Here is a 19932-nt window from a genome sequence, read left to right as displayed (position 1 = left end):
CCAAAATAAACACAGTGCTCAAGTTTTAAAAATAAACCTATTGGCTAATTTATAAAATTAGAGATGCAAGCAAATGGGTCACGGGAGCAGATCTGCACAGGCAGCAAGAAATTAGCCGGACAGCCAGGCTGGGGCCACAAAATCCACTGTTGAATTTTTAAAAGCTTTACTAAGATACTACGAATCACTGTTGCACACAGCTTCTTTCACTTAAGCTGGTTATCTTTTTCCAGCATGCTGGTGATATAAGAAACATTAATTTGGGGGGTTTAAAGCTCCTCTTAGGCCTGTGTGTAATGAATTAAGAACAGAAGAAAAAGATGGCAACAGAGTTCCAATGGTGATGTATGCAATTTTCCATCCTCCCCCCTTCCCATTCCCTTTTCAAAACAATCCAGTCCATCCCCACCTTTAACCTCCCAGCCCCATTCCAATGCTTCCCAGGTGTCACATGACCATTATAGACAAAATCTAACGATGCTCAAGCAGAAAAGTAAATAGAAAAAAAGACTAATAATCTCCATATCTATCTATCTATCTATCTATCTATCTATCTATCTATCTATCTATCTACACACACACAGACATAACCTACAATTAGGCCAAATATAAATGTGAAAGAATGAAAAGAAATAGTTATTTTCTTTGTTAGCTTTGACCTACAAATATCTTGTTGTTTTTAAGATAATTTGAATGTGGGTAATTTCATCTAATTTCAAAAGTTGCCAAATTCCAACAAGCACAGAGCCAGTTGCATGCTGATGGAGCATGCAGAGGTGACCAGCATCATGGTACCATTCTTTTAGCAGCTGTTGGTCAAGCAAACAAGCCCCTATGGTAGTAGTGCTTTGTGAGCACGGAGCAGGAAGGAAGACATGTCTGTATTTATTTTAAGCTAAGCCAAAGATATGATAGCTGAAGCTTCAAAGTGTGCAGGTGTGAATAATACTCTGTTTTAAAAAAACAAAAAAACAAAAAAAAAACATTTAAAAAAAATGACATGCTGGAATATTTTGACTAATGAGTTGTTGATTTGTTTGTTTTTTTCTGTGTGGTGAAAATAATGCTGTGATGCTGACTAAGAGCAATGTACAGGTCTTCTTATTATCACATAGCTGCATGAGCCCCTTCCTCAGTTTGGATGAGTGAATCCTTCCTGAAAGGATAGCCTTAAGGAATATGTCATAAAAAAAAAAATACTCCCCCACAAATAGTTGGATATGAAAAGAACAGGTGTAACTAGTAACAGTCAGTGGCTCTGTATTCAAGCATAACTGAAAAACATGCCAACATGGTACAATAGCAGCTTTTTGGGACATGGAGTGGTGCCATTATGGGCGTTATTAGACCCACCTGTCGTTTTGCAGCAGTGACACGGCAGATTCTCCTGAAAACATTTCACCTTGAAATCCCTCAAGCAGCCATTGTCTGGGTTTTGATCATATTACATGATTTCATAACTAAACTGTTTGCCAAGCTTTGCCAAAGCTTGCATGCAATTGTATAGGTGTGTGTTTGGATTTTTAAGCATTTGTCATCAGAGCAATTTTAATCCAGAGCAACTGAGTAAACTCAATCTGCCGCAGAAGACGCTCAGACTTAAAGTTCAGCATGAGATGGCTGTTTAGGATTGTTTAGGATGAACTTTTAGGATTCCATTTTGTTTTTTACACCATCTAATCTCCACTCATCTGCTCCTTTTATGGCCGAGTGGGCATTCAGTGCTCCCATTGTGTTCAGCATAACAGACAATCCTCTTAACACCCATACTGCATCTCATAAAAGAGCGATAACACCAGAAAGTGTCCATCGTTTCAAGGCACCATGTGCCCTTCTACAGCCTGCTGAAACAGTGATGGTCCTTGAGGATGAGTCTTATGACTTATTAACCACTAAACAAAGAGAAAGCAAGCAGACGAGTAATGGGTTTTGTTTCCTGGTCCGTCTGGGCTGCACTTATTTTTCAGGAAGTTCATTTTCTGCTTGGTTTCAGTTACATGTTGAATTATTAACGCACGTGTCGGACATCTGAAAAAACATTTCCTTCCTCTGTTTCTCTGATGCTGCATATGCCGTGAGAGGAGTATATAAACTACACATACTGCGGACAAGCGCCAACTTGCACTGGGGCTGCCGGCTACAAGTGCTCTCATGTCAAATATAGGCTACTACAGGAGCAGAGGTCAAATACAACAGTCACAACATGCTTCTTTAATCAGTCAAGGGGAGTGCAGCTGAAAGCCTATTAAGGGGAACAATGACAGAAGAGGAAGGATATTTTGTGTCTATATGTGTGTGTGTGTGTGCTCGTACGTGGTGTTGGAATTTGTGTACGTGACTATGAAACACATCGCGACACCACAGATCATGTGACCTCCAAGCAAAGCAGGTATTGTTTGCAGGGTGTGTTAAAAAAAATAAGAGATGGAATTTCCCCCTCAGCTGACAGTGGTACAACTTTAAGACTTAAAAAGTTACCTTCTGTCACTTGTTGTCTCTGAAATAGTCTTTTTCAAACATGGATGTGTGTGAGCTTGACTGTGATATGCTGTGACTGTAGTAGTTACTTGTAACAGGAGGGAGATAACAGCAGCGTGTTATGGCCCCCTAAAGTAAGGTAGGGCAGACAGGTACATGCTGTAAACAGTTCTTCCTTTGCCAGACTGCCTTTGGTTCACTGCTTCAGTGGTTTTTGATAAAGAAGTTGTTGCCTGGAAACTGGGGCACTCCTAGAGTTTTTTGATATTGTCAGTATAGTATTGTCAGTATATATATTGTCTCTGATATGTCTACATTTTAAACATTAACTTTGCTCTGTGTATAAAAGCCTCTAACAATGACTCTTTTGATGCTCCATTGCATAATGATTATGATTATTATGAGTAATCTGGAGTATTTAAAGTCTATTTAAAGCTAGATATTCACAAGCGCACACTGTGTGTTGACATATTATAGGGTCCATTCAATAATTTCATTTACTTATTTATGTTCTAGTTTTTCAGTTTCATTCTGTGAAGACAATAATGGCTCCGTGTAACAACAAGGCATTCATTCAACACCACTTTGCACTGTCATGCTGGTAAAGGCAGTTTCGCTGTATAAACAATAGATTCACCATCCACCCATCCACCTATCTGCTCATCCATCCATTTTTTTAACAGCAGCTCATCCAATTAAGGGTAGTGGGGGTGTGTGGGGGTGGGTTGGAGCCTATCCTAGATGTCACTGTGAAAGAGGTGTGGCACAATGCGGACGGGTTTCTAGTCCATCACAGGGCTGTTCACAATGAAACATTTCATTCTCTTGTTGTTTTTAGAAGTGCACCACCTAGCGTTGAACAGTGAGTGTACACTTACTGGCCACTTTATTAGATACATCTTGCTACTTGTTGTGCCAAAAAGTCATCGTCTGAAAAAAGTAATTTCTGATGTTCCTGTGTGTTTTTTTTTAAATGTCTAATATCTTTATTTATAATGGTAAATATACTGTAATAAACAGGATTCACGAAGAAGTTATATATAAAGAAAATTTTGCAAGTATCTTCACAACTCCGCGTTCTTGTAAATTATCAATCACTTAAGTTATGTTTATAAAACTTTTTGATGTTATATGTGTTATATATTCTGCCCTCTTGGCCAGATCTCTCTTGAAAAAGACATTTTTGATGTCAATGACACTTTTTACCTGGATAAATAAATAAAATGAAAGAGTCACTTTGTCAGAAACTGATCGTAGCTTCTACCTATGATAGGAATGTTCTTTCTGGTTCAAAATTACTTAATATTATCATGAGAGATATGTTTGGCATATTGTTTTTTGACAGATTTTAGGCCAGTGAGTCATTTATTACCATTTCAATTCTCAAATCACCTTTTTGGCACATCATCTGGAATTAACTTTCCTTTCACCTTCAGACTAGCCTTAATTCTTCATGGCATAGTTTCAACAAGGTGCTTGAATCATTCCTCAGTGAGTTTGGTACATAGTGACATCACACATCCATGATAAGAACCTCCTGTTCCACCACATCCCACAGGCACTCTATTGGCTTGAGATCTGGTGCTTGTGAAGCCATTGCTATGATCAAGAAACCAACTAGAGATGACTTGAGCATGGTGGAAGCAGCCAACAGAAGAAGGGCACGCTGTAGTCATAAACAGATTGATAACAAAAAGTCTGAGGTAAGCTGTGGTGCTTAAATGGTCCAAAGTGTACCAGAAAAATATCTCCCACACCACCAGCAGCAGCCTGAATGATGAATACAAGGCAGCATGAATGTTATATGTAATTTATGCCTAATTCTGACCCTGGCATCCAGCTGTCTCAGCAGAAATCTCATCAGACCAAAACATTTATTTGGTCTTCTGTTGTCCAATTTTGGTGAGCCTGTGTGAAATTTGCATGTTATCCTCGTGCCAGCAGGTGTTCCCTCTTAACTGGTGATTCTAAAGTGGTCGTGGATGTGAGACTGATGACGTTTTGATGAACCGTGCTGTACAAATGCATGGTTAAATGTGACATCTACACTTAAGGGCTGTGATTGGTCACAAATACTAGAAAAGTGCTATAAAGATGCAAGTTTTTACAAGTACATGCCTTGGTTTTAAGCAGTAGTTATTTGGTTTGCTGTCGCCTTCCTGTTATTTTGGAACAATCTGGCTATTCTCCTCCAATAACAAAGCACTTCCATTCCAATTTCAATAAAAACTGTCATGTTTTTGTTTTTCTTTTAACTAAATCTAAAGATTTAGAGTTGTGAAAAAACAGGTACGTTTCTATATTTTAATTGTTATTGTTTATAACTTAATTACTTTCGTGTAGTATGAATGGCAACAGGTTAGAGTTCAGTTCAAAGTCCAAAATCAATCCTCTCAGTCACATTTTACAAAGCTGTACAGTGGGCCGATTCTTGCTACCTGGGCCTTGTGTTTGACACCCATGGTCTTGACCATGGCTACGTTCCCAGAGTTGCTGATATGTGATTGGCTGATTAGATAGTAACAGTAACCAGCAGTTGAATAGATGTGACAGTGACTTCATGATTAATGAAGTCACTGTACACACTTAAATGAGGTCTGTATTGAGCTACAATGTTTCTAACAAAAATTTGCAACTTCTATATTCAGGCTTCTTAAATTTCCATTAATAATTGCAGTTCTCTCTTTTTTTAGTATGAGTAATATCATTCAGAATAAAATATTGCAATTTCACAATTACTGCCAGAAAAGAGATAACTATTCTAACTATTCAGGGATTACCATGCTGCCTCGTGACCTCAGTTTGTCAAGAAAAACATGACAGAAACACAAAAAAATTAAAACATTTTATTACAAACAAAAACAGTAATACTGTTCCTGAATTTCCTTGGTGATTAATATCAGAGATGTGGAAAGGTTTACACACAACCCCCCCACAGCCTCTTAACAAGTGAAAGGAAGAACATTTTAAAGATCATAACTTGCAAATTGCAACCTCCTCCATCAAAACAACGCAACTCTGAAATACTGGAACTACACCCACACCTGTGTGTGTTAAAATACTGTCAGTTTATGATATGGAAAAGAAAGTGGAGTATATGTGGATGATACCATGCTGAAGCTATCCGTTTTAGCACGTCCCCTTAGTTAAAGTCATGATTTGATTGTCAGTTGCCTTTCCATCACAATTGAGAGTTACAATAAAATGTCAGTATCAAAAAATGCCAATTAACTTTAAGTGATGGTCATTTTAGCAATTTAAGAATTTCTAAGGTTATTTATTCTCTTAAAGTCTGCCTTTTTACAGACATCAGCTAAATAACATGAAAGCTCCAAAGCATGTAATGAGCTATACTGTCTCCTAAAGGGATGCAGTGGTGCAGTTTTTGCTCACTTCTTCCACTTGTAAAGAGTACAGTGCCTCACTCTGACCAAATATCTTGTTAGACATGAGGTATGTCAGCTGACATGCTTTGTACAGTAATAAAAATCATAATGTGCAGTTCTAACAAAAGGTAAAATTTACATCTGATAACAAAACATCAGTGGTGACAAACCAATCTATAAAAGAAAAAAAAAAGGTTACATGGTTTAGAAGAGGCTTTGATGGTGAATTAAGGGCAAGTTTTTGTCATCTGACTCAGGTAAAACATTCAACTCCCACTTCAAAAGCTTTGCAAGCATGAAGACGTGAGGCCCCCAGAGGCTGTAGATCTCTCTTAATTAGATCTGTTGTTATTCCTCTGACTGTCCTTTGGCACCTCTCTTTTTCCAGTTACATCAGTGTGCTGTGGATCCTGCTGTGGCACTGAGCTGCAGCAGCACTGTTACATTCAGGGCTCTCTATATATTGCGTTCTCTGCCATCCGACACTGTGTGATGAACTGCTGACCTCTCTCTTTAGGCGCTAGCCTCCTGGCAGTTTGTGCAACTGCGTGCCACCCTCTGCCTGTGTGTCTGGATCTGCACTGTGCACCTGGTGAGGCCGTAGGTGTGAAGCAGCATGTGACGCGCCTTTGCCTGGACCTCCTCCCAGTTGTTAGCACTGGAGGGCGCTGTGCACACAAAGAGACATTTAAACATATTATATATACATACAAACAACAACAACTTGCAACTAACAACAAACAGCTTGTGATATTTAGAGCTGGTGACGCCAACAGACTGGATAAACTGATGAAGAAGGCTGGCTCTGTGATTGGCTGCACACTGGACACCGTTTAAACTTTGGTGGAGAAATTATGCATCACGGATAATCCTATCCACCGTCTGTACCACTTACTGGACAGGAGGTGGAGTATTTTCTCTCTCAGATTCATTCAGCTGTGCCGCCGTGAGGATAAATGCAGGAAATCTCGCAGTAAGTCTAGACATTGCAACACATCTGTCTGAGCAGTATGACCAGGCTTTCGTTGCATTAGCTGGATTGACAAACTTAAAAACCTCAGTCAGAGGTGAGGGGTATGACAAGAGCAGTTAGCAGCTTTCTTTGTTAATCCAAGCTTTCTGCTTCTGGCTCTGGGCATGCTTACATCATGCTAAATTGATCTGCTCACAAACACATGCAGAAGAATAAATGTAATAGTATAGTTACTCTAGTGTGCTCTCTTTAAACTGCATACACTTTACAAAAGTTACTAAGTTAATGGTTACTCAGTGCATTCAGCTCTGACACTATCCCATAGCCTAATAAAGAAGAGAACTCGATTTGGTATGTCGCCATATCAAAGTGAAATTAATTTGACTGATTTTTGGCGATGAATAACCTAAAACTGTAACAGATCAGTTTTCTAATGTGTGCTGCAGTAGCTGCAATTCCAACAGCAGAGGAAAAAAATAAAAGAGCCATCATCGAAGTTAATGTAAATTACAGTGACAATGTGATGCAGTGTTTGTGCTGCCACAGCTGGGTCACATTTTGGCTGTGTTGAGCTCTACAAGATGCATCTATATGTATTCCTGCAGCAGAGAATCCATTTTGAACAGGATACCGTGAATAAAAGAATCAGTGAAAATGTGGCACTTCCAGTTTCAGTTTACTTCCAGGTGATTTTAACCTGAAACTCTGAACACAATCTGCTCCTGACCGTGTTATGTGCTATGGTGATTTAATTCAGTTTAATTCAGAACCTACAACAATACAGAGAAATCCCCCAAAATCAGACAACTCCCTATGAGCAACCACTTGATGAAAGTGGGGAGGAAAAACTCCCTTTTAACAGGAAGAAACCTCTGACAAAACCAGGCTCAGGCAGGGGCAGCCATCTGCTAGGAACTGTTAGATGACACACTGTGGAGGAGAGTGAGAGATTAATAATAATGAATGACTGAAAGTGGAGTGGTGTCACTCCCTTCTTTTCTCACACAGAGTGAAAAGAGGTGAGTGAAGAAGAAATACCCCCAGAAGCCTGCAGCTATTGAAGAACCGTGACTCTTAACACTTCATTAGTTAATGGAGGGTTCATGGTCACCTGATCCAGCTCCAACTATGAACTTTATATTAAATTAAAAAAAACAAAAGAAAAAAGGAAAGAAAGAAAAGAAAGTTTCAAGCCTAATCTTAAAAGTAGAGAGGGTGTCTGTCTTTCGAATCTGACCTAGTCAGGTAAAAAGATTTCCAACCTGCACCGTTACAACACTACAACACACACAGACACTAAACTGCTTTACTGCACTGAACTGTATTCTGTTTTTACTTTGTTAAATCTGACATATTTTACACATTGTATTCTATTGTAGTGCTTTACATATTTGCATAAGAAGCCAAAGATCCCAAGAGGAGACTCGAATCCCTCTGGGATTGTGTCAGGATGGTGTAAAACCTCTGCCAAATCAAACATGCAGAACTACCCACTATTGTGACCCTTTCCTAAAGGTCAAAGGGAGCAGCTGAAAGTCGATCTTTATACTATTGTACTGAGTTGCATAACCATTTAAGATATTTGTTGTATGTTTGTTATGATTTAATTTTTGGCTGCTTTACCACAGGCATGTCCAAGCTTCGGAATACATAAAGTTTATATCTTAAAGTGGACGTGGCCATTGTGAGTTTGGCATTCTGGTCATTGCTAAAGACATCAAGAAATCAAATTTTTATCATATTTAATTTTAGACTGATATCTGCAACTATTGTTGAACTGACTTTTCTGTAGGAAGTGAAAGTTCATGCTCCAACGATGACTAAACAGCTCCCTCTTGTGTACAATCTGCAGCTTAGCGCATGAGTGAACTGTTCTGTGTGCCACATTTCAATACAGTTAAGTGGGTCAAAAGTAAATAGTGAAAGCCAGTTTTATACACTACTCTGTTACAGTGGCTTTATAAACACTTTTTTCTCATTTTTAAAGCAAAAGCTTGAATTAAGAACAGTCTATAGTTGTCTAAAAATGATAAATAAATATGGGTGAAAGAAAAATGAAGAACTGGCACTTTACTTTTGTAAAGGAGCTTAAAACGGTGGGACAAAAACATTTGTGTGGCCCAAACTTTTCAAACATACTCTAGCACGCTACATTTCACAGCAACCATTATCAGCACTTTTCCCAAACTTCCCTGCTGTGAAGTTCGATGGAGCCCGAATTATGAAAACAAACAAGTCTGAAAACAAAGACATTCCAGAGAAGGCTGTGATACAGACGGACAAAGACTCTACACAGACCCTTCGCTTCTGACATTTAAACCACGGACAAATCAGTACAGGAAATGACACAAATAAGAGAAGCTTGCTAAACCACAGCCCTGACATGCTTCCTCAGCAGAAAGTTAATGACTTCACTAACTTGGCTCAATCTTGCACAAAGTAGAATACTTTAAAAAAGCAGAAGTCACTGCCAACAGATTTTTAAAATATATTTAAACTAGACTTAAAGGTATTCCAAATGTAAATTTTACTTTTTTTTGTCAATTCTGACAACATGGTTATCATTATATAAGCTCACTGAATAATTCTTGTTATTAATAATTGTTCTGCTCTTGTCCTGAAGGAAAAATTAAATCCAATTTGGTACTGGCAAAGTGTACCTAATGAACTGGCCAGTGAGTGTATTACATCCATTGTAAATCAAGAATAGTTGTACACGACTAAAGAAAATGTGCTCATTATTTGTCTCTTAACAATGACAATTGTTTTTTATGTGAATAGAAGTTCTGTTTTCCAGTGTTTCAGTAGTTTCTAGGTAACATTCAAGAACATGTTTTGCCAATTCCAAATTGAACAGGGTTTTTCCTGCATACTGAAATCCCCCCAAAAGCTTTAGCCAGATGAAAAATCACCTGCTCTGCACTGTCATGAAATTGTGGTTTTTATTTTTAATCACATTACACATTTCTTATTGCAGCCACTCACTCAGCTGGAGATGCACCAGTGCTGCAGTCTTGTCTGCCGTCAACGCCCAGACGTTCAGCTCATCGACTGATTGGACATCTTCCAGCTTAAGGAGGTCCTCTCTGATTCGCTGAGTGTCCAGGTGCCTGGGAACACCTGACACAGCAAGATAAAAACGTCAGCAAACAAATTAGTGTGTCCATCCTGCTCTGTACTGTTTAAATTAAACAGAATCCCCTGACAGGATTATGCAACAGGAGATGGGACTTACCCTCCAACACAATGACTCCTGTGTCTCGTAAGATGCGTAACGTGGTAAAAAGAACCAGAATGGAGAAGATGTACGTGCAGATGGGGTCTGCCAACTTTAACTCCGGCTGTGAAATCAGAAAGCTACATCAAACCTCCTGAATCTTCTCAATTAATCTTTTTTTTTTTAAATTTTATTAAATACACTTCATCATACATTAGACCTACATTGTTGTAAAGCTCCATAACTACTACTTCCAAAAGGCAAAATTCCCATGTTTAACAACTTCAATTACATTTCCATTTTACACATCAACACTTCTTTTACATTCTCACGGAGTAAGATAATAAAACAAAACCTTTTCACTTTATACTGTGGAACAACATTCAAGATATCAATTATATTAAGTGCCTCTCAACTGATATTTATGCAAAGCAAATACACCTGCAGTATTAAAAATAAATATAAGCTGCTAAAAAAAGCAAACAAACAAACACAAACCTTGAACCGGACAATGTAAGCAGCTATGAGCACTCCGACACTCTGGAGGAGATCGCCCAAAGCATGGATGAATGCAGCTCTTACGGCGAGGCTGCCATGTGGCTTCTGCTGCTGAGCCGACTGTGAACTTGAAGCACCAGCAGAGGCGGGAGACGGACCGTGGCTGTGGCCATGGCCGTGGCTATGTGAGTGCAGGTGACCACCTTGGTTTAACAAGAAGCCCATTCTGTAATGGCCAGGGAAGCAAACAAGAAGTAATTGAGTCATTTACATTGCATATGGTACATTTTGCCACCAGGGGTTTAAAGACTTGCAGTCACAAGCTGTGGTTAAACATTACACACTGAAGATCAGCTTGACGCACAGTTAGACAGTACTGAGGCCTTCCGCTTTTACTGGTAGTCTAAAATTATTCTAAAGTTTTTGCTATAGAAACAAATGTTACTTACATAATGTTAACAGCCACCCCCACAGCTGCAGTGATGAGCATGGCATCGCCGTCTATGCTGAAGTCCTGTTTTACTGTCCTCTGAACTGCCTCATAGAGCAGTATGGCAGTCAGTATATAGATGAGCAGCACACTGAGGACTGCTGCTACCACCTCTAGAAAGGAAGAAACAACCAGTTTATCTTTATCTACCAGTCTAGGAAATCAAGGCTTTTTTTTTTTTTTAGACCATCCAATCTAATCTAGCATTTCTATTCAATGTTAATAAGTATTATCAGGGAACTTAGAATAAGACACTATCATGATATAGCAATTCTATGACACTACCCCCCAAAAAGCAGAAATGATCTTACTCAGTTACTATAACTCAGTTCATTCACTCCACTGCCCACTGCGGAGCATTTTCTTCCTGTCAGGTTTAATTTTTACTGCAAGTTAAACAAAGTTTACTGCACCTTCACCGCCTGATCTAACATTTGTTTTCCAAGTTATATGCTGTTCCTGACCAAATATAATTTGTATTTATGGCTCAAACACAGGGTCCAGTGTAAACCTTAAGTTTAATTTTAATTTAAGTGGACACCACCATGTGGGGTTTTCCCGGCTCAGAGAGGGTTTTTTCTTCTATGTAGGAAAAACCCTTCTATTTGTCTACTGACAAACTAGATATAAACTAAAATACCCTGTGTTTTAGTTTATTTCTAGTCCACCTTAAGCTCATGTCTTGCTTTGTATTATTTCACCATGTCTTATCAGAGCCAGTGAGTATGCTGTTTAAGACATAAATCTTAGAAGAATGAAGAAATTTGTGGTTTTAAAAATGTGCTGTCATAGTTATAAGTGTTGAACTGATAAAATGTAGCAGACCAAAGCAATCATGTGTCAAAGAGGTGTGTATTAATTAATTAATTAATGTAGTAAAGAAAGCAAAAAGAAAAAAACAAAAGAAAAAACAGACCTATCCTGGTTTACATTACATTTAAATACAAAAAGAAAGAAAACTGTAAGTCAGGTTCCCTGCTGGGTCTTTTATTATCATAGAGATTCCTCGGAGATGTCTTCCAATAACCATAGATTTCCACATTTCACAAATGGAACCAGCTAGGATAAACTTTTGGCGTTTCTGACTTTTGGTCAAACAAAACAGAGCAAATTGAATGTGTTAACTAGGCCTTGCCTAGTAAACTAAATAACTCTAAGATAAACTGATAATAAAAATTATGATGGACTGCAACTTTACAACACTTCTCCTGGAATAATATTAGCTGAGGAAACAAAGCATTAGCTGAATATAAACTAAAACACTCTAATATCAAACTATTTTCAGAGACATTGCCTCCCGTAGCTGATATTATACTTCAAAGGTCTAACACAGTTTCAGCTAGAGAAGAAGAAAAAGGCAGTCAATACAAACAAATAGAGAAACTTAATCTAGGATTCGGGGGCCCCCTTTAGATCCAAACAGAGTGACCACACTAACCGCTGTGTAAGGACTCCAAAACTTAGAAAACAATACGTCTTTTAGTTCACGTAGTTGCCATTTCCATGAATGATTGCACTTCAACAACTTCAACAAGAGTTTTGTAATGAAGACATTTATATATTTACTTTAACTCTACTGCCATAAAATAGAAACAGTGGTTTATAACAAAAGGATAAACATTCATAACAGATAACATTCATAGAGTCAACATGACATTTATCAGTTTCTGGCAGAGCTTTTACAATTATGCATCTCTAATGCTGTAAGGCAGGGATGTCAAACTGATTTTACACCATGGGGCACATACTGCCCAAGTTGATCTTAAGTGGGCCGGACCAGTTAAAGTCCCCTTTCCGCCAGTGTAAAGAAGTTTAACTACACATCTAATCCCTGAGATATCTTAATAAAGAAATAAAAGGTGCAATTTCTACAGTACTTCTCAGTTTTTCTACAATGCTTCTGTAGTGTTCTGAAAGAAATCTGTCAGCACGTCTCTTTGGGCTTAAATTGTAAGAAATTAATCTTTAAAACAGAAAAAGTTCAGGGAGTTCATTGGCCAGGCAGACCTGGAATTATAACAAAAATGAGAACATACCTAGCCGATGGAGTCCAAAAGTGAATCTCTTGGTTGGTGGCTTAGTCGTGAGAAAGAGGGCCAGCATAGAAAACAGAATACCCACAACATCGGCTAAGATGTGCAATGCATCGGTCATGATGGCTAAACTGTTGGACACATAACCACCTAAAAGCAAAACATAACAGAAATAACAAAATATATTTAAACAATTTGTGTGTAACTAATACACCATTAAAAAGTACTGTTTTACTAGAGACAACTGACACGTAAAGAAGACAAGACCAGTCCAGTTCAGTTCATGTGGGTTCAAAACAAGAACTGCAGATAAAAACTTGATTAAACATTACTTGTATTTTGTGTTTTTCTACCATCTTTTTTCTTTCTGGAATAATCATTTTTTAACCGGGGCTAGGTAAAATCACTAATCTATTAGATGGCTGGCATCAAGAAATAAACAGGACAGGTTTTAACCCATGCCTGAAATTAATGTTTGACATGTACAATCAGTCATCATCAGGCTGCCTGCAATCCTGCCATACAGCTGACAATCCTGACAAACACCAATGAAGCAAATGCTGCCACTTTTCTGACTCTGAAACTTTGAGACATGTGAATGAAATCTACTGGCTCACACTTTCCTAATCTTCATGCTTTATGGTGTTTTTGTTTTAAGAAAGCTGGCCTTACATGGAAGCCTTTTATTGCTACTGACATCTCATTCCGCTCATATCGTTCATAGATCTGTTATTAAGTTTTTTCTTGTGATTAACCACACAGTGACAAAGGTCCATCTCTTACCTATAATTTCACCCGTCATAAAAAGAAAATACAGCAAAGCTGCAATGCCAAGCCTCTTCATCACCCTCCTGTGTTTGATGGCCTCCCGCTTTCTAGTGCAGTTGTCACAAGGATCCATGTTTAGCCCCGGGCTGCCCAGGCTGGAAGACGAGTCCAGCAGGGAGTCATCATCATCCGCCACCAGCGTGTTCACGGCCAAACCGTTGGACGAAGCTCCGGCGGAATAGTCCGACATCTCTCCAGACACCACGACCTTCAGCTTGTTGAATCTGGGCGCCTCATCGTCCGCCAGCTCGTCCGAAAAATCAAAAGGTGCCGTGTCGCTCAGGTCCCAGTCGCTTCGCTCCCTCCTGAAGGCGGACCGCACCTTGCCGAACAGGCTCCCACCTGACATCTTTGATACCGATAAGGGTGAGCTCTCTCTGTAGGCTGCTGTTCTCTGGGGTAATCATTCACGCTTTTCTAGCGGGTGCTCGACGGTGGGATTGTACGTCTACTCCATCTCAGCAACTGGAGGATAACAAAAAGAAGCGAAAATGATATCAAAAACACACAGAAAGCATCCATTCACGTCCGCACAGCTCATCGATTTCTACAGCGGGGTTTCAAAAGAGCTATTTACACGACTGACAAAATGCTGAACTTACGTTTCAAATATACGACCTCAAGTCGCTTACTTTTCCACGTGAGCCGATGAACTTTGAGTTCAACAGTCCCCCTAAAAACAGTATTGGCTAAACAGTAGCAAGCTAGCTAGTAAATGTTAGCTACCCTGTGTGTCGGCTTGTGACTCTCACACAGTCAGCACAGCGCGGAAGACTGTGACGAAACATGAGCGGGACTTACCACTAACTGTTCCCTCAGACTGTTCAAACTTATTTCGTTCCCACGTTAAAAACAGTCATGTTAAAAGTGGTTGAACCACCAGAGTCGAGGAAGGGAACTACCTCTGTACTGCTGTTGTCACGTTCCCAGCAGCAAGTTTGGTTTCACAGGCACAGTCACGTGATTACACAGATCACATGACGTTTTTTTTCTTTTAAGACGAAGTGACAAATCCAAAATATTTCCGCTCTGTTTTCTTCTTTTTTGTTGCAAACATAGCCGTACTAATCACGGCTACAGTTACTGATCCATGCCGATTAAACCAGGTAAGCTGCTGACTGATGTTTACAGACTGCCGAGCCGCTGCTCTGCCTCTCGTGGGTCACGCTGTGCTCATTATGGAGCAGCTGAGCAAGCTAGCTAGTTCTTCACAACGTTTACATACCTGATGCTCGATCAGCTGATATTTGCCTCTAGATAAAACAGTAAAACCCGACTTTCTGCCTTTTCTGTGCCTCTTTGTAGGGTAAAAAAGCACTGGGTCAGTAGAATCGTTGCATATGGAGGTAGAAGGAATGGAAGATGAAGGACCTTCGTCCCAAAGTGAACTTCCTCACAGTGAAGGTGTGTGTGTGTTTGTGTCTGTGTGTGTGTGTGTGTGTGTGTTTAAACCTCTGCTGCCTACACTTGAATTTGCGGTTGGCTTTAACTGCAAGCCCTGACATGGCAGCTCAGACATCCTCAAGTAGTTGTAAATGGTTTTTATCTACAGCTGAAAGAAAGGTTTGTGGAGTTACCAGTATTTCTGCATTTTTTTACGCATAACGTAGTCACGGTTTATATAGGTCACAACTATAGATCCACACAGTATGACAAATACATTCACACGACCTCAGCAGTGTTATAGAAATGTGAGAAGTTTCACAAAGCCACTCCACCAAAACAGAAACTGTCAACAAATGGGGAAAACTCTGTCCGTCTGCACCTCTCCTTGGGAATTTTCATACACGTATTGCACCAAGAGCACAATGTGGAATGTGGGGGTTGTTGCCCCAGAGGTTTGACTGCATATATTTATGGTTTTAAAGGACTGACAGACTTTAGAAATTATATATATATATATATATATATATATATATATATATATATATATATGAGAGGGTAATATTTGTCCTAAAAGAAGAATGTCTTTGGTTCTGTTCTGCAATGCACATGTCATACTAGAGGCACTGTAATTAGACTTCAATTACAATTCAGCTGCAGTTAGGACCAAAACTTAGTATGTGTAATATATTCACCTTAACTGAAAACACATAAGTGCCTAAAAACAGACTAACGCAGTTCTCTCACATTAGGCAAAGTGTGTGGTTCTTCACAGTAAATTTTAATGTAACCCCTACACAACCAGCTCTGCAACTGTAGTTCAAACACCTTTCTAATCTAACCTTTCTAATGCCATTTTAAAAACATTTTTTAAAACAAAAATAGAATAATGGAGGCTTTAACGGGACAGTTGTGAAAACCTGTTATTCATATTATCCATAAAATCAAAGTGAAGTATGGATGATGTGATTTTTCAGGTGAATTTCATTTAGCTTATATTAGGGCCACACCAAAAAGCTGAACTCCATTCTGCTTAATGGTAACTTTATGTCTTTAGAAGCTTGTTGGTACGGCCGTCCACAGCATTCATGGTTTCTCGTGTGGCACCTTGGGGAAATCAATTGGGCACTTCTGGTCTGGTCTTGAGGTTCAAAGAGTAAAGAACATACATACATACATACATACATACATACATACATACATACATACATACATACAATTTTGATAATTAAATTAAACTGTCACTGCTGCACACAACTAAACCCTGTTGATGGTCCAGCAATTAGCTGAAATGCACATGTTTATAGAATGAGGAAATGATTTTCCACTGTCTACAGCAAAACTTTCAGCTTGTATTTATGACATTTAAACATCAGCTAATCCAGGTCACACTCACAACAAAGAAAGCTAACATCTCAGTAATTAGAATAAAAGACGTAAAAGGTAGCCCGTTACATTTAACGGATATCACGCTAAGCTTGACTTATGGTCTTTGTGACATTATCAGATAAAAAACAAAGGGGAAAATACTTAGCTAATGTATTGATATAATTTTAGCTCTGCACTTCACACATTGTTTTTCTTTCATAAATATTTCACAGATCTACAGTCGGTCCAGCAAGAATCATTGCATCTGGATGGCTCAGCCCTGGTGGAAAACGTGTATGTGGATAACAAAGCAGTGGACAAACTCACAGAGGGATTCCTCACTCACTACCTACCAGATCTGCAGAACTCTAAGAGAGCCCTCCAGGAGCTCACGTGAGTATTCACGTGTGTCATTGTTTCAGGACGCACTCTTGGGCTTGACATCATGTTAGGGTTCACACATTTGCCTAAAAAAATAATAATCAATTACCAAATCAAGCATTCAGAGGTACCTGCTTTGGCAAACCCTTGTGAATAAGAGAGAAGCAGAAAGTAGCTTCAGTCAGCAGCAAGTTTCCCTCCGTTTCGCTCCGTTTACTGCAGTTTCACCAGTTTTCGGCATGTTCTTGTCCAGCCTGCTTCAGTGGGGGAACTGTAAATACAGAAGAGCATTCCAGATCAGGATCTGGTAATCAAATGACATGTCAGGGCAAGTCTGTGCCAAAGGTTGCAATCAGGGATGAGATTGCCCTTGCTCTTGCAATTGTTCTGAGTCCAGTCAGGTAAATGCGCACATTGGTGGATCTGAATAATGTCCAAGAGGTTTTTGCTTGTCAGGAATCACTGAACTATTTGCATTAATAAGAAGCACTCAATGAACCTGGACTAAAAAGCTGCTTGGAGAATCTGGCTTTTGTCATTTCCAGTTGCCTTTTGCACAGACAACTCCCTAAAACACACAGACACTAACCTACAGTAAACACAGCACAGTTGGTTTGACCAGTTCCTCTGATGCTGGCAGTGAGATCATGTGTCATGAAAAACAAACACAAGCTTGTGGACACTTTTAAATGGGATGTTTTTCATCTATATGATCACTTTATTTTCTTGTTTTTCAGACAAAATCAGCTTGTGCTGTTGGACACACTGGACCAAGAAGTCACAAAGTTCAGAGAATGTAATGCCTTATTGGACCTCAATTCCCTGGTATGTGTGAACTGAATTCATTTGTGCACTCTATATCAGCCTACAGAAGGGATTTGTAAGCAAGGCCTTTCTCCTTAGTTTACAGAGGCGAAGATGTACCACAATAAACTGGTGAACATAAGGAAAGAGATGATTATGCTCCATGAAAAGACAACTAAACTAAAGGTACTATTATCTTAGACGGCACTGGAGGCCGTGCTCTTAAGATGAGGGCAAAATACTGAATGGAGGCAAATTAATCAAAGCCCTGCATGTTGTGTCCTCTCAGAAAAGAGCTTTGAAGCTGCAGCAACAAAAGCAGAAGGAGGCGTTGGAGAAGGAGCAGCAACGGGAGAAGGAACTGGAGAGAGAAAGGCAGCTCATCGCCAAACCTGCTAAAAGAACGTAGGATCCCCAAGTGCGTCTGCTGTATTAAAAGACAATACTGGGGAGGGGGGCGGGGGTTTGCATGTTTTAGTCTATTTATTACATTTCTTATTCATTATACAGCACGTTACTGCTAGCCATTTTCCAAAGTGCACAAGTTTAAAATTATAAGATCAAATGAAATGGAGAAATATTATATGAACATCAACTTGAAACATGCTTGATACATGTAATCCATGACAGTTAATATCAAATTCTACTTTAAATTATTGTTAAATGTTAATGCAGAGCTCACTGATATAAATTTTCTTTGAAATATTGATTGGTTTGAAGCATGATTGTTTTAAACGTATGTTATTCCTGTTGCAGGCAGGTTTGTGTGGTACAGACAGAGTTTACCACCTGTTATCTTAATGGCTGTTTCTGCAGTCGTTATACGCTGAGATTGGCTTCAAAGACGTTTTTGGTAACAATAACTGGAACTTGCTTGAGTTTTGGAGTTGCAACTCTCTGGCACCTTGTTTCTTCATTTCTATGGCAGCACTCACCATCTTTAGATCCATTTCATAAGGAAGCAAAATTGGAACAAGATGTCATTTTTCTATTTGAATAATCTGAAACGGTTGTCATTGAAAGAAGTGGAAAAAAACGTAAAGAAAAAGTCTGTTTAACCATCTTGAAACCGAAAGATGCTTTGGAAAATGTTTCTCTTATTAAGTAGTTCTAAGTACATGGACTAAAACTTGCAAAACCTCTGGTTTGATTGACCCCAGATTACATTGCCAAGAAGACCACAAACCAAAGACATTAACTAAATCATCAAATGCTGGTACTTCCCACTATCAGTGTCTGATGGCACACCAATTTGTGCACTTCTTCAAACAGAATTGTTGAAAATGACTTAGATACTCACGTAGCCATCAGACCACAGCCTGGGATAATCAGTGCGCTTGGTGTCATTTGTTGAAGTATTAATATGTTGTTCCTGGACCCTCTTAGTGTTGAATGTTATAAAACAAGACATGCTGTTTAAAGTCACATAGGTCTGCACTAAATTTGACTGACTGTATTTCTGCCGTTCAGATGATGTATAGCTAATTTATGATGGTGGATGAATAAAAATGTATCAAACTTTGCCATCACAATAATCAGCGTCTGTAAATTTGTTTAGCAGACCTTTCGAGAGGCTTCTATGCACTAGTTGTTCCTGAAACCTCAGTATTTGTACTATTAATAAAAAAACAGACTGGTTTATAGTATACTGTCTTATTGCTGTGTTCTTTTGTATTCTGTATTCTTTACATCTCAGCTGTCTATGTGTGGAAAAATTTAGGGTGAGCAGGTCAAAGCAAACTAAAAGTGGTGCAAAGAGCGTGTTTGTGTGGGGCACTGTGGGTCATCCTCCTGATGCTGGGAGATGGTTTGAAACTGTACTGAAGTTTAAAAAAGTACGCATATGCAAACTCAGTTTTTTGGATTAGAACAAAGTAGGATCTTCTGCTTATAGGTTTTTAATCTTAAGAATATTTCTTTCTGGTAAATATCTGGGCAGGTTACATTTTGGGCTGCATAGATACACTCACCGGCCACTTTATTAGATACACCCTTTTGTCATTTAATTCTTCATGGCACAGATTCAAGAAGGTGCTGGAAACGTTCCTCAGAAATTTTGGTTTTGATGGGATCACGCATATTTGTCAGGTACA

At 39.1% G+C, this 19932-nt stretch overlaps 2 protein-coding genes across 6 annotated transcripts; one reads left to right on the top strand and one right to left on the bottom strand.

Annotated features, from left to right (window-relative positions):
• Window positions 1–5505: 5505 nt before the first annotated feature.
• slc30a4 (solute carrier family 30 member 4) lies at window positions 5506–17700 on the bottom strand. 5 transcript variants are annotated; one of them, XM_025904293.1, is made up of 8 exons: window positions 17167–17700; window positions 13859–14368; window positions 13079–13225; window positions 11002–11155; window positions 10553–10778; window positions 10073–10178; window positions 9823–9957; window positions 5506–6532 (listed from the first exon to the last, which is right to left on the bottom strand). In XM_025904293.1, exons 2-8 carry the CDS (start codon window positions 14250–14252, stop codon window positions 6378–6380), a joined length of 1317 nt encoding a protein of 438 aa, XP_025760078.1. In that variant the 5' UTR covers window positions 14253–14368; window positions 17167–17700; the 3' UTR covers window positions 5506–6377. The 5 variants fall into 5 exon arrangements, with proteins under 5 accessions (XP_025760078.1, XP_003456825.1, XP_005461632.1 ...); XM_003456777.5 differs by lacking the exon at window positions 17167–17700 and adding an exon at window positions 15129–15265 and having other exon boundaries at window positions 5530–6532; XM_005461575.3 differs by lacking the exon at window positions 17167–17700 and adding an exon at window positions 14806–14942 and having other exon boundaries at window positions 5530–6532.
• Window positions 14874–19485, top strand: bloc1s6 (biogenesis of lysosomal organelles complex-1, subunit 6, pallidin). The gene is made up of 6 exons (XM_003456758.4): window positions 14874–15009; window positions 15209–15307; window positions 16888–17047; window positions 17773–17860; window positions 17939–18025; window positions 18129–19485. Exons 2-6 carry the CDS (start codon window positions 15244–15246, stop codon window positions 18246–18248), a joined length of 519 nt encoding a protein of 172 aa, XP_003456806.1. The 5' UTR covers window positions 14874–15009; window positions 15209–15243; the 3' UTR covers window positions 18249–19485.
• Window positions 19486–19932: the final 447 nt, after the last annotated feature.

The sequence above is a fragment of the Oreochromis niloticus genome, linkage group LG1 (genome assembly GCF_001858045.2).
Source record: "Oreochromis niloticus isolate F11D_XX linkage group LG1, O_niloticus_UMD_NMBU, whole genome shotgun sequence".
NCBI lineage: Eukaryota > Metazoa > Chordata > Actinopteri > Cichliformes > Cichlidae > Oreochromis > Oreochromis niloticus.
The sequence above is the reverse complement of the archived record's forward strand: the minus strand, read 5'-3'. Positions and strand labels throughout refer to the sequence as shown.